Source organism: Dasypus novemcinctus, chromosome 19, assembly GCF_030445035.2.
Source record: "Dasypus novemcinctus isolate mDasNov1 chromosome 19, mDasNov1.1.hap2, whole genome shotgun sequence".
Lineage (NCBI taxonomy): Eukaryota > Metazoa > Chordata > Mammalia > Cingulata > Dasypodidae > Dasypus > Dasypus novemcinctus.
This window is the reverse complement of record NC_080691.1, coordinates 33,269,830-33,283,636: the sequence shown is the minus strand read 5'-3', so window position 1 is coordinate 33,283,636 and position 13,807 is coordinate 33,269,830. Positions and strand designations below refer to the sequence as shown.

The 13,807-nt window shown below is 46.4% G+C and overlaps 2 protein-coding genes across 4 annotated transcripts in view; one reads left to right on the top strand and one right to left on the bottom strand.

The window, feature by feature from the left end:
• Nucleotides 1–4,543, top strand: part of KCTD10 (potassium channel tetramerization domain containing 10) — a 29,195-nt gene extending 24,652 nt beyond the window's left edge. For both annotated transcript variants that reach the window (XM_004478457.5, XM_004478456.5), the window contains exon 7: nucleotides 1,906–4,543. In XM_004478457.5, the coding sequence (XP_004478514.1) occupies nucleotides 1,906–2,130 (225 nt within the window). In that variant the 3' untranslated portion in view covers nucleotides 2,131–4,543. The remainder of the gene's footprint in view (nucleotides 1–1,905) is intronic.
• Nucleotides 4,544–5,149: 606 nt separating this feature from the next.
• Nucleotides 5,150–13,807, bottom strand: part of MYO1H (myosin IH) — a 43,184-nt gene continuing 34,526 nt past the window's right edge. Inside the window, exons 21-31 of one of the 2 annotated variants that reach the window (XM_058281531.2) lie at nucleotides 13,291–13,359; nucleotides 12,493–12,577; nucleotides 11,684–11,843; nucleotides 10,569–10,652; nucleotides 9,721–9,814; nucleotides 9,471–9,526; nucleotides 8,422–8,557; nucleotides 8,018–8,085; nucleotides 7,795–7,892; nucleotides 6,431–6,530; nucleotides 5,150–5,316 (exon numbers count right to left, since the gene is read on the bottom strand). In XM_058281531.2, coding sequence (XP_058137514.1) covers nucleotides 5,293–5,316; nucleotides 6,431–6,530; nucleotides 7,795–7,892; nucleotides 8,018–8,085; nucleotides 8,422–8,557; nucleotides 9,471–9,526; nucleotides 9,721–9,814; nucleotides 10,569–10,652; nucleotides 11,684–11,843; nucleotides 12,493–12,577; nucleotides 13,291–13,359 — 974 coding nt within the window. In that variant the 3' untranslated portion in view covers nucleotides 5,150–5,292. Of the gene's footprint in view, nucleotides 5,317–6,285; nucleotides 6,531–7,794; nucleotides 7,893–8,017; nucleotides 8,086–8,421; nucleotides 8,558–9,470; nucleotides 9,527–9,720; nucleotides 9,815–10,568; nucleotides 10,653–11,683; nucleotides 11,844–12,492; nucleotides 12,578–13,290; nucleotides 13,360–13,807 lie in introns of those variants that run through there. The other variant, XM_058281533.2, reaches the window with a different exon arrangement.

Here is a 13,807-nt window from a genome sequence, read left to right as displayed (position 1 = left end):
CTTTGTCATGTTGATGTACGTTGGTTCTAGTTCATAGAAGAACCTCTTGTAATTTGTACTGTTAACCACAGTCCTCATCCACCAGTGTTCACTATGTTATTTAGTCCCTAGATATTTCTTTAGCTTTTTTTTTTTTTAGGTACTTGATCTCTTTTAATTTTTGTATATGATGTGAAGTAGGGGTCTAACTTCACTCTTTTTTATGTGGTTCTTTTATGGGTAAATTTGTTCTCTGCCAAAATTATCTTTTACCTTTTTAAAATATTTTAGGCATAGTTATTTTTATGTCTGTGTTCATAATTTATTTGGAGCCCTATAGTTCTGGTTCAATTGCATATTGCTTTCCCTGGTTTATGTTTTCTTAGAAAGGATATGTTTTAGTTTCCTAGGCTGCTCAAGCAAAAACCATGAAATGAATTGACTTAACCTATGGGAATTTATCCCCTTATTGTATTGAGGCCAGGAAAATGTCCAAATCAAGGCATCATTGAGGCAATGCTTTCTCCTGAAAAATGTGGTTTTCTGGGGCTGGCTGCTGGCGATCCTTGCTTCCTCTGTCACATGGCAGGGCACCTGGCAGTGTCTTCTGGTCTCTTCATCCTCTGGGTTCTATTTTAGAGTCTTCTGTGGCTTCCTCTCTCTCTGAATTGCATTCTACTTATAAAGGATTCCAGTAATAGAATTAAGACCTGTAATTCCCCTTCTTTAGTTTTGACTCCTGCAGCCTCCTGTTGCCACAAGATTGTGTGGGGCACAAGAGTAGAGAAAAGGGAAAATAGGAAAAGCAGGAATTTCACCCACTATCTGTATAATAGGAGACTCTAATAGGCTCTGTGGGCTACTAGAGAGCTTCCCCTGGAGTTTTCTCTGTCCTGGTGCCCATTTTGGGGTTTCAGGCTACATAGAGTTTAGGCGTGGCCTACCAGTGGGAGAATTTGGTGTTGCTTCAAATTCTGGTCTCTCCCCCGCAATCTGCCTGCCACTGTTAACTTTTCAGAGTCCTCAGCTAGCTGCTGGGTGCATTCTTTGCACTGGCTTGGTAGCTTCGAGGGGCAGACAGGGTAGAGTGTGCTTAGACATTTCTCCTGGCACTAGAACTTAGAGTCCTGTCCTTTAAAGCAAAGTCTGTCTAGCCTGTGCGTCAAGTATATGGGACCCACTTGTGTACCCTCCTCCTGTTCACGGTGCCTTAGCCCTGAAGGACAATAAGCAAAAACAGCACCATTACCAAGCTGGAGGGATTGTGTCCTTTTCATGAGTTCCCAGTTGGTGCTTGTGTTAAAAATGTTACTTGAGAGAGTGGAACGACTCGTGCAAGCTTTCAGCTCTGAGTCTCAAAATACAGGAAATGACCTAAATGTCCATCAAAAGGAACTGATTAAATGCATTGTCATAGCCTTTATAATGTAGCTCTATACACAAACTCGCCCTCCTTGATATGAATTGTTCTCCATGTTAAGTTAGGAAAAAGAGGAAGGCGTGTACGAATCAAAGGCAGGCATCTTATTTTTAAAAGTGCATGAGTGTAGTGGAGCATGTGCTTCACATGTATGAGGTCCCGGGTTCAATTTCTGGTATCTCCTAAAAAAAATACCTGAGTATATATATGTGCATGTTTATATGCACAGAAAATCCTGAGAGGGTAAAATGATGAGAGCAGTGACCTTCAGGAAGGGCAATGGGGGAAGTGAGGGCTGGGAAACCCATCCTCTGTCTCTCAGTCCCTCATGAATTTAGTGCCGTGTCTAAGTATGGCCCATTCGAACTGTCAACTGATTTGAAAATAATGATATTAAATGGAACCCTAGGGGCTAGATTTAGCCAGACTACCCTGCTTGAAGTAGGAGATGGGGTGAGGGGGTGTGTGCTGCTAACCTGACTGCTCTGTATTCTGTGGGGACACAGGTAGAGTTCCCTGAAGCCCGGATTTATGAAGAGACCCTGAATATCTTGCTGTATGAGGCCCAGGACGGCCGGGGACCTGACAATGCACTCCTGGAGGCCACAGGCGGGGCAGCCGGGCGCTCACACCATCTGGACGAGGACGAGGAGCGGGAACGAGAGCGGATCGAGCGCGTGCGTCGGATCCACATCAAGCGTCCAGACGACCGGGCTCATCTCCACCAGTGAGCAGGCAAGCGGGCCCTGAGCCGCCCTCCCGCCCGCCCGCCTTCCCTCTGCTGTGCTGTACGCAGATTGTACACAGGGCTCCCGGGCATCTCCTACTTCTCCTGGAGTCTGGAGATGCTTTTGTAACAAGCCAGATTATTCTTTTTTGTAATTCTTGACAAGGTGAAGTGATTCTCTCTCTATCCACCTGAATGCACCCCTGTTGTTAAACAAGCTATGTCTAAGGTATCTACTTTGCATGAGAACCTGGGAATCCTTGGAGCCAGGATTTCTTGGTTCTCAGAGGAAAAGTATGAATGGGTATGAAGTGTATGTGAGAACTTTGGTTTGCAGTATTTATTTTTATGGGTGTTGACTATCTGGGCTTCTTAGGAGAAGCTCCCATAGTTCAGTTTGACAGGTCTGAGAGGGTTTTGCTGTTGGCGGCCATCAGAGGTGGTCGGCAAGCTACTGCTTTCATAACCATCCAGCCCCAGCAAACTGGCTCCTGACCTATGTGCTGTGACCAGGCACAGTGTCTACTGCTTTGCTGAAAGCAACACGCAACACGGTTTTGAGCCTGGAGCTTGTTGATTAGGGGGAGGGCCTTGTGCCACCACGGCTGATACTTGGTCTGGTGCTTGCTGGGACCCCACGTTCCTGGTTAGGAGTGGCACTTTCTCTGGCAGTGAGTGCTCAGCTCTGGTAGTAGTGTCTTTCCCTTCCGCTTGCTCTCTTCATTGACCAATTGCATTCCAGGAAGGGCATCTGACTTAGCCCCAGGGCTCACAAACTGCTGCTTCACAAGATCATTCCTTCCTTTTTGGCCTGCCTGCCTACTAAATAGCTGGGCTTCTGCAGCAAGTGGATGCCCAGCCCTTTGCTTAGAAATTAAATGGGACCCCAGACTCTAGCCTGGCATCCAGGCAGGGACTCCATGCATGCCAGCCCCAGGAGTAAACTCAGCCCTCCCCTGGAGAGCACACTGCTTGCCTTTGCCTCTTATTTTTACACATTGTAGAGTAGCCGTTGGTTGAAAAGGGTGTGCGGATACCTTTAGGTCAGGTTAGTGTCCATGTTTGTGGTTGTTGAAGGAACGTGGAAGGGATGTGTGAGACTGTTGATGGGGGATGTGTGTTTGTGGGGGGCCCAAGTGGCCTGTGCAGGTTATCTACCTCGTCTCCTGGGATGGGACAGAAGTGAGTTGTGACTAGACTAGGTAGAGTAGTTAGGAGATGTGAATGTGTATAAGGGGATGGATGTGTTTGATTTGCTTATCAAGGGAAATGTTACCATTTTATACCAAAGGTATTTGTATGGACAACTTTTAGCACCATGTATTCCAGAAAATGAGTTTATATTTTGAAATGGTTTTTACAGCTTAGATTTTGTATGCTGTGCCCTACCCATGACCAATATCCAGCAGCTCAGCCTATAATAAGACTTTAAAACAATCACGGCTTAACCTAAAAATCACATACTGGGTAAATACTTTTTAAACTGTTGTGTGGAAAACTTTTTATATTAGGCCATTTGGATTTTATTAAGTGCTGTGGAAAAGGGGCTTATAAAAAGAACGTTTCGTAAATATTTTATACTGTTTAAGTGTTAAACACCAGCCCTGCTACTTGGGCTGAACTTTTATAGAGAGTTAAAGTGAATGTTAATTCTGATATTCCCTGTAGGAATGGAAAAGCCATCATACAAATTGTTTTTTAAATGTTTGTGTGAAGGGGAAGTTTACGTAACAATCAGATTTTTTATGGCTTCTACCCCTTATAATCTAATGCTTCTGGCAGCTCCCTTGATCTTCACTCCAACTGTACACCTGTAGCTTTGGCCTCCCTGGGATATGGACCGGTTTTATAGAATGTTCCATGGTGAATGATGCTGACAGATAGCATTGGCTGGTCCAAGCTGTTAAGGAACTGAGTTTTCTTATATCACAAAGGGCAAAAGTCAATACTTAGGGCCCATCTAAGTAAGTAAAACACTAGCCCAAGATTTGGTAAAATGTAAGGTATTACTTTGTTGTAGTACCTTACAATTTTAAAAAAATTTTTGAGGGGAACAGCTTTTAAGCTAAGGTCTAATAGAGCTCCATTTTCTTAAGTAAGTCATCTGATTGTGATGACTGGGGGCCTAAGACAGTGGCCGGCATGTCCTCCTGGTTGAGTGCAGGAGGTCTGTGTTTAGGTGGGTACACCTGTACCTCCAGCAGCTGCTCAGGACCCACGGTGTGACCACCACTGGGTGTGCCTTCCCTCTCCAGAGTATGCTCTCTTTGAAGTCACTGTAACAGTTAAGTGTATCATTAACCTTTGTTGTTTGCGCTAAGAAAAAAAAGATGCTGTTTTAGAAGTAGTCCCTGTATGTTGTACAAGCACTTGTGGAAATATGTAAAATAAAAGTTATATAAATGCTTCTATTAAAATCTGTTTTCTGGGTCTTTTCAGACATGCCCACCATAATCAAGTCACTGAACTGAAGTGCATTTTTCAGCAGAGAGAGGCAGAGCTGCTGCAGTCTACTTGACCACCTAGATGTTGCTGAGGGTAGAAGAGATGTCATTTTTCTGTAGTGTTTGAATTTAAACATTGCCTGAAAAAAGTCTGCTGAGGTATTGTGGCCCAGCTTGTGGCAGCAGAATGAATCAGCCGATGCCACCATTGAATTAATAAAGGGAGGAGGGCTCACCATCTGGGCTTCAGAGACCATCAGATACTTACCCAATTCCTTGACATTTCTAACCTCTATTTAAAGCAAAATGCAAATTTTGCAGCTTTATGAAATTTCATATACTTTGACCATATATAGTATCTCATTGTGCCTTGGGGCAGCTTGACAAAGGTAGAGAATCTGCTGCTCACCCGGTGGTGACATGTTGAAATGCCCACTTGGTGGAGGTCCTGTTGGTGAGGTTTACCACCACCCCCTTGGGGGAGTTAAGGTCGCCTTTCTACAGAAGACATTTTAATTTCATGCCAAAGGCAACTGAGAAGCCAGACTAGGCTTCGCCTACTCCTGGAAGGAAGCATAAGATGCTGCTCAGTTCCTTCAGAGGTGCTCTTTTTCCTAGAACTCCTGGAATCTTTCCTTGAAGGTATTCCTGCTTCCTGGGTACTTTCCTCATTTGGTGCAAGAAAAAAAGTGCTGATGGGAGAGGTTATACTCCATCCGCTATCAGGACTTAATCCGGGCGGACACCTGGGAGAGAGTCCACACTTAGGTTTAGAACTAGTATCTCACCTCTCTTGGAAGAAAACACACTTATCACTGTCCCAGCATCCCCAAGATGGGTGTGGACAAGCCACCCCCTCTACCCACCTTCCTTGAGACAAGTGAAATTTTGGATGGTCAGGCAGGCAAACAGATGATGTGACTCCAAAAGAGAGCTTCAATCTTAGGGGTGTAAGTTTTAAAGCAGTGTGTAAACTGAAAAGTCACCTTATAGTTTACATTCAAAACAATCCTGAACCATCTTAACCTGTCCCTGAAGTTAATTGTGTTTAGGGGCATTTATTTTAGAACAGACGTTTCTGTACGATTTACATCCACAAAAAGACTTTATAGTTGAATGTAAGTTAAATGTGCATATGACACTTTGTTGAATAGACCATTTTAAAATTTGTATCAAATAATAATAATTGGTATCAATACAAGATTCAGCCCCCTCTGCTTTTAACATGTCATTTCCGGGCAAAAATCAAAACAAGCTACTACTTGCCAGTGGGGCCCACTGAGAACCTGCGCCTAGCCCAGTGGGACTGGTGGGGGACCGCAAAGCACTTGAGCAGTAGTTCTCAAACCAGTGGCTCCTTAGACCTGGAGATCTTTTCAATTCCGAAGCCCAGACCACACCTAGACCAATTAAGTCACAGTCTCTGGGGGTGGGGCACAAAAACTTTTTTTTTTTTAAAGGAGGTACCTATGGAAATCAAACCTGGAACCTCATACATGGGAAATGGGCACTTAACCACTTGAGCTACATCTCTCCATGCACTGGTATTTTTTGTGAAGCCCCCAGGACAGTCCAATATGTAGACAAGTTTGAGAACCACTGTAATAAGACAAGGCCTTTACCACCCACTGAAAAGTTGGGCTTTGACATTTAAAACAATTTCAACTTCTGGTTCACTAACAAATAAGTATGGAAGGTAAAGTTCTTTTTCCCTTTTCATTCAGTGTTTAAATCTATACCTCTAGTATCAAGTCTTTCCTGTTTTTCATATGTAGAGTTAGAAATGGAGGAATTAACTAGCTTCTGGTTCCAGTCAGTTATTCTTCCCTGCTACCTCCCTCCCCAAACACAGTGACTCACCACTGTTAACTGTCCATTTTTATCTTTATAGATTTGTTCTTCTGGTCCAGTATGGAAAACTATTGTGCCTTCTTTTCCAGGACTAATATAAAACTGTAAACTTAAAATACACAAAGTCATAAATTACTTAAATATTCTGTTTTTTCCCTTCAGCTTTTATCTGCAAAAGAAATTCACTTATGAAGCTTGACTAGTTTCAAGATTAAATTCCCATTTTATTAGAATTTTATTGTGTTTTTGGACCATCAAAAGAAGAAAACCACTTCCACAACTGGGAAACTTACCACATGTTTTTGTAGTTACGTTTCAAGGGCCAATCTGATATCTGCAGAACCACCTCTATACACATCTTTATGCTGAAACTCTTAGAATGGGGCTAAGTATTTAGCTCAGCAGTGCAGCAAAAGAGGAACAGCACTTTACAAAGTACCCAACTCTCTCCCTATTCCATATACAATCTGCTCCTTGGATTGTAGAAACTTGAAACCTAACTGGAACCACAAAACCATGAAGGGAAAGACTCGGGTCTCCCTAGGGCATAGCCTTGAAGTTTCAGGACACCAGGGAGTGAGAATCAAGCTCGGGTCTTAGAAACCTGCACGCAGCTGCTCACCAGCTGGTGACGTGGGCAAGCTGGTTAGCCACTTCCGAATCATTGAGAGAGTTAAGGGGATTCTGTGCCAGGTACTTTTATGTCCTAAAGAAATTTTAGCACATTCCCTCATCTGTAAGCAGTCTCTGAAGCTGAGGCTCCACGCACTCAAGCACCTGGGCCAGCAGGCATTGAGAGCAAAAAGTATGGCCATAGCCTGCCGGCCCACCTTCCCCTTGATGACAGCTTCTCTCAGGAACATGTGTGCCTCCTTTGAGAACTGTATGGTGAGACTCCCATTTCCTCAAGTCAGTCAGCAATCATTGACAGTGTTCATTGCTCTGGAGGCCAAGGCCAAGGGCATGAGGGAGAAGAAAAGTTCTTTTATCAGAGGGAGCAAGGGGACACCACCAGAAGCTTCTTCCCAGTCTGCGGCTGATAGTGTTTTCTTTGTTTTGGTGGAAGGGGACAGGCTTGGGTGAAAGGACTAACATTTACGTCTTCCTTAATTTTTTTTTTTTTAGGCGCTTCAGGGGATTTAACCCAGGACCTCATAACATGGGAAGCAGATGCTCAAACACTGAGCTACAGTCTACTCCCCAACGAGAGTTGGTGTTTTTGTTTGTTTTTAGGAGGTACCAGGGATCAAACCCGGGACCTTGTGCATGGGAAGCAGGCGCTCAACCACTTGAGCTACACCCTTTCCCTTCCTTGATATTTTGAAACCTTTTAACATCGAGTTACTTCCTGAGCTAAACATGAAACCACCTACCTTCCTTGAACAACACGTACAATGTTCTCCTTCTTAACCAGCATCACGAGTTTAGTAACCACTTCAAATATGTGTTCACACTGTAAAATGGCATCCCCCTGATGGGAAGAAGAATGTTGTAGTTTATCAGTGGTTTCAAAGAAAAATACAAATTTTGAGGTTTCACGGTGGGTGATGTCACATTTTGCCAGTGCATTGTTTCATTCTTGCAGGCATCACTTACCTTTTGCTTGTCCTCTGGAAACACGTGAATAACTAAGATTCCATCACTAAGGTTGCTGGTAGAAACACCTTAAGACAGATCCAAAGTTAGGGGCCAGAAACTAAAAAACTTGACATTGACACAGAAAAAAGACACACCGAGGGGCTCCCAACCCTACCCTTTTTTCCCCCTAGCTAGCCCAGCAGGATGAAGGTCATACACCCCAAAGCAGCACGTGACCTGAGTGAGCAGGCCACTGGAGAAGGTGACTTTTTATTGATACCTAGTTCCAGGATTCCAAAGCCCAGCCCAGGGCCTCAGGCTCCCCTACACTTGGCTCTCGCATTTGAGGGACTCTTCATTCCCCGAACGTCTAGTAGCTAAACCAGCCAAACGAATTGCCTTAAGATTTGCCCACCTCTTACCTTTGAGTGCTGAGTACTCTATTTTCTGCTTGACTTTGGCAAGTTCCACCACGTAAGCTGAGTTTCGAGTAAGGAGGAGTTGCCGCTGCCGCGCCTTGAAGCCCTTCCTGTCGTATTTAATGACCGGGATACCGTACTGCAAGGAGTCCACCATCACCACGAGGGCAAAGCGATGTCATTGGGGGGGCGGGGGGGGCCGAGGACCGAGTTGCCTCAGAGTTTACTCAGACTCCAGTAGAATTGCTTCAGGCATTCACAGAGGCTCAAACGGATTTTGCATAAACAGGTGTTCTCCTGCACTCATAGATTTTGATTCCCAACTCTACCTCAGATTCTTGCCCTCAGAGGTATCAAGGCTATGGCCACTTGCCTCACAGATCTGCCCTCAGAGCACAGGGAAGATGGAAACCCTCTGTGGGCATCAAAACCCTATAAAAATCACAAGCCCTCATGGCTGGAAGGGAACCCAACCCCAGATTGGCAGGGCTTCAAGTCCCCAGCGAACCAAGAGGGGCAGAGCAGCCACAGGAGCACCCAGTCGGGGCGAATGCTGGCCCGCTGCATGCCAAGCAGCAGCCATGGCACTGCCCGCCCACCCACTCTCTCATCCTCTCAAAAACCCTCTTATCCACATGCTCAGGAGAACAGAGGCAGCGAGACCTTCGGTCACCTGCCCAGGATCTCCCAGCTACTAAGTTACGAAGCAGGGTCTGCACCCAGGCACGCTGCCCTGCTGCCTGTCATTGATATGGGGATGTTTAAGTTCATGGCTACATCTCACGTTTCACAGGAGACCACGCTAAGTTTCCAGGGTGACAGATAAGGACACTATCAGGACAGCAACATAGTCCCATAACCTTAAATCAGTCCTCAACGTCACAGCTGAGAGCCCTGGCCCGCCCCACTGTCCGCCCCCTCCCCCTCTTTTAGTTTGTGTGTGTTTTCCCCCTGCCTTTAAATACTGGCTCCAGACACTTTCCATGTAGGAAACAGACCCTGCTCTCAGACTTAGGGAGTCGTGGTTGGAGCTGAGGAAAACACATCCTTACCTGGATTTTCTCATTGCAAATTAGCTGGAGCACTTTGGGATTAATGGCTTCTTCATCTGAGGAGGGAATCAGAACACAGTGAATCATCATGAATAACCAAGCTACGGAAGTGTCACCCTGGTATTGGCTGATTTTATGTCCCTCTGTGACTAAAACCTCAACTGGGCAAGCAGCTGTCAGGAAATGCTATGGGGTTGAGTGTCTTCCCCTGGCCTTTTTTAGCATAGGGAAATTGAGTGCATATACTTACCTATCCGGCTATCAGCAAAGGGTTGATTTAAACTTTGCGCATAGCCATCTTTCTTTCCCCGGAAGACTTCACTTGTAACCACCTTTTGCTGCATCTGGTAATAGTTGGGAGCACAAAAATGGTAGCCATAGGGTTTCGGATACACGATACCACTTAGCTTCCTAGCTAAGCCACAGGAGCACAGGTCAGAACACATTCCAGGCTTTGGCCAAAATGCCCTAAAGGTTCTACTGGTAGAGAGCTGGGGCTGGCACTTCTGCATGTCTTTATATGCCCTGGCTTCCTGAAAGTGGAATTTTCTGACTTTCAAAGAGCAGTTTCTTACTTTGGGACCAGAGTTCAGCATAGAACAGCCTGTGCTCCAAATCCAGCCTGACATCGAGTTTTTGGTAAATGAACTGGGACACGTCCACACCCATTTGTCTACATGTCCATGGCTGCTCATGTGCTGCAGCAATGGACTGAGTTTGCCAGAGACCTTGGGCCTGGGAAGCTTAAACTACGTACCCTCTGACCCTTAACAGAAAAAGTTTGCTGATCTGCGGCTAATCATGAACGAAACCAGGCCTGCGCAGCACAGAAGGGGTCTCGTGTTCTTTGCAGGGCGGGAACCATCTGCATTGTGTTCACATTCACAAGAAGAAGGATGAGGTGATAAGAGCTGACTTATCGGGCACTCTGCTAAGAGGTCTACATGCATTTTACCGTCAGCGTGCCCACGAGGTATGGGACTCCTACAATCCTCATCTTACAGGTGAAATGGTGGGCAGGGGCTGCTGTTTGTAATCCGTAGAAAAGGCACTCGCCTCTCAGCATCCTGCCACCCTGCAGCCACGCCAAGTCCCCACCTGTGCTTTCCTCTCAGCCGTGATCTCACTGCAGTACTTCCGGACCAGGTTCCGTGTGCACATTTTCCGGAGCAGATCTGATGCCTGCGTGGAGAACACACTCGTTTTTCACCTGCCTCACTCACTCACATCCTGTCTCAAGTTGTGGCCAAAAATAGAGGACTTTAACGCACCAGTGAATTCGGTTTGATTTAAAACACAGCATTAACATTTTATAGCCAGAGGAAGCAAGCTGCAAACCTTCCAATCTTGCTCTAGGTTTTGGTATTGCTAAATCAGTGATTCTCAAATTTGGACGTGTTCATGAATTATTGGGGGAACTGGCTAAAGTGACAGACTCCTAGAGCTTTTGACTCCATGGGTCTGGGATGGAGCCCCGGCCCCACATTTCAGACACAGAAGGCCCTTAGGCCATCTTTCAAGAAACACTTATGGGGAAGAAGACTTGGCCCAGTGGTTAGGGCGTCTGCCTACCACATGGGAGGTCCGCAGTTCAAACCCCGGGCCTCCCTGACCCGTGTGGAGCTGGCCCATGCACAGCGCTGATGCGCGCAAGGAGTGCTGTGCCACATGGGGGACAGGGGAGCCCCACGTGCAAGGAGTGTGCCCCGTGAGGAGAGCCGGCCAGTGCAAAGCAAAGTGCAGCCTGCCCAGGAATGGTGCCGCACACACGGAGAGCTGACACAACAAGATGACGCAACAAAAGGAAACACAGATTCCTGGTGCCGCTGATAAGGATAGAAGCAGTCACAGAAGAACACAGTGAATGGACACAGAGAGCAGACAACTGGGGGGGGGGAAGAGGAGAGAAATTAAAATATAATAATCTTTAAAAAAAGAAACACTTATGGGTGATAGTAACCAAACCCATCTGGCAAGCTACATCCTAGGATAGAAACCATTTAAAAGTGCCCTGTCTAAACAGACCTCCGTTAGCTTTACAATTCCAGTGAGGGTATTAGGAACGCCGCAGAGTTGAATTTTTTGCGTGCAGCGCCCTTGCAGGGAAGTGCTGTGCTACATCAGCCCTCGCAACCTCAAATGGAAGCAGCGCAAAGGAATACGGAGGCTAAGTGCCACTGGCGCAACAGCCGAGGTCCGGGTTTAGTCTTTACATTTTCCAAGATGGCAGGAGGCCTCAGCCAGCTCTTGTCCAAGACATCCTTTGGAACGTGATGCCGCAGGTTCAAGATGTAATTCCTCCGCACAAGCACTATGAACTCCTTGTCGTCAGGAGAAAGGGGTTTGTTGCGATTGATGAAGCCGCTTATCAACCTAAGCAGGAAAGTATTGTTAGTTTCAGCCCGTTTCTTCCCTAGGACTGGTATTCTCTCCCCATGTGTTTGATTCAGAGGAGGCCATAATGATAGAGATTGTTTATATGGCTACTAGGCCAGAAGCTGGAAATACAGGCCATATCTGCCCCAAAGATAAGTTCTATTTCACCCACACCATTGCCTTTTTTTTTTTATAGTTTGAATTCTTTGTCAACGTTAAAAAAAAAACCAGATATATGAAAGTCAGATTTGCAGTTTTCCTTAAAAAAAAAGTCAAATATGTCAACACTGCCATTTCTTCTTGGTAGCAGACAGCTGCCCTCTCTGAGAGAGACTGATCCAAGTTGGCACAGGCCCCATCTTCCCCTCTTGCCTTATTCTCGCTCACGGGTCTCATTTTACCTGACTGGCACCAGAAGGCATTTGTGACTTTTGCGCTAAGCTAAGGAAACTACGAACATAGAGTCACCACTCACCATCAAATTAGGGAGCTCAGAGCAAGGAGGAGGAACTAATGTATCTGAAGGGAAATTTTCTTTTCTGCACAAACCCAAAATGCACAAAACCTCTACCAAACCCATGATCCCCCGCCCCGGCAGCACACCATCGCTGCGTGACCGCTCTTCCCACCGTGTTCCAGAACCTACTTCCTTATGATCTGCACGGCCCACTTCCGCCTTCTGGTCTCCTTCCGAGCCAAGGCGCCACGCCAGTGGGCTTCAAGTGTGACGGCTGGAAGAGGTAACTGCTGGCATTAGAATGTCAGTACAATCCCATTTAAATACAAAAGGCTCCTGCTCTTCCACTCCACAAACACGTGGGCCTGTTATGTCAATAAAGTCTTAATGGAAGTGAATGTAGCCAAGCCAGGCCCATTCATATACGTTTTGTCTAAGGCTACTTTTATGCTACAATGGCAGAGCTGTGACAGACGAGCCTAAAATATTTACTATCTGGCCCTCTCAGAATAAGTTTGCCAGCCTCTGATACAGTGAAATACCATGCAGCCATGAAAACAAATACGTAAATCTACACAGATACTAAGTGCATTTCAGAAACGATTTAGAGTCTAAAAATATCACAAAAATACAAACAGTATAATTTTATTTTTGTTAGGTTCAAAACATGTTAAACTATAAATATAGAACTAGAGATGCAGCCATAGATGGTAAAATCATGCAAAGAAGCAAGGGAATGATAAATGCTAGATTCAGAGATTTAAAATGCCTGTGTTGTGATTCAAAACGTGTCCATGGGAAAAGGGTAGGCAGCTGTGTTATAGTTTCCAGTCAGTACAGTGAAGATGAGAAGAGGCCGCAGGACGGAAGCTCCGGTTTCAAGGGCAAGCAGGAGCTAATGGACAAAGGAGCCTGTGCTCCAGGTGCCACGTGGACGAGAGGGAAACGGGTTCGTGGCAAACTGGCAGCTTTCTACTTCGTTCTTACCTGCCTGTCTCTTTTTCACATACGCCCTCCGTCCTAAACAGCTTTTGTAGGTGGCCTGGATTCTCGCAACTGAAAAGAAAACAAAGGTGTTGGGGAAATGGCTCTCCTTTGGGCAGTCTTGCAGGAGGCAGATGGAGAGCCGCAGGTTCACGTGAGCCTGGCCCCAAGAAGCTGTCCAGCAGCTGTGGAGTCTCTTCTGCCCTTCTGGTTCCTGCCCCCAGGGTAAGGAGAGGTCAGAGCCACAGCCCCGGCACGCCCAGCACTCCCAGCCCCGGGGCCTGCCCGCTCCTGCGCAGCCTTGTGGTCATCCTCGCAGATGGACACGACACGGCAGCCTCTGGCTGTGTGTGGCTCTGCCCCTGAACCCAGGTCTGTGACCACAAAACACACCCTTGGCCCGAAGTCCCTGGATCCTCGTCCACCCCCCTCTCCATTTCCCGACTCAGGCCCCACCAGAAACCAGGGCCGCCCAGGGCCTGGCCAACCGGCAGTGCACACCCGCTGGGAGCCGGTTAGC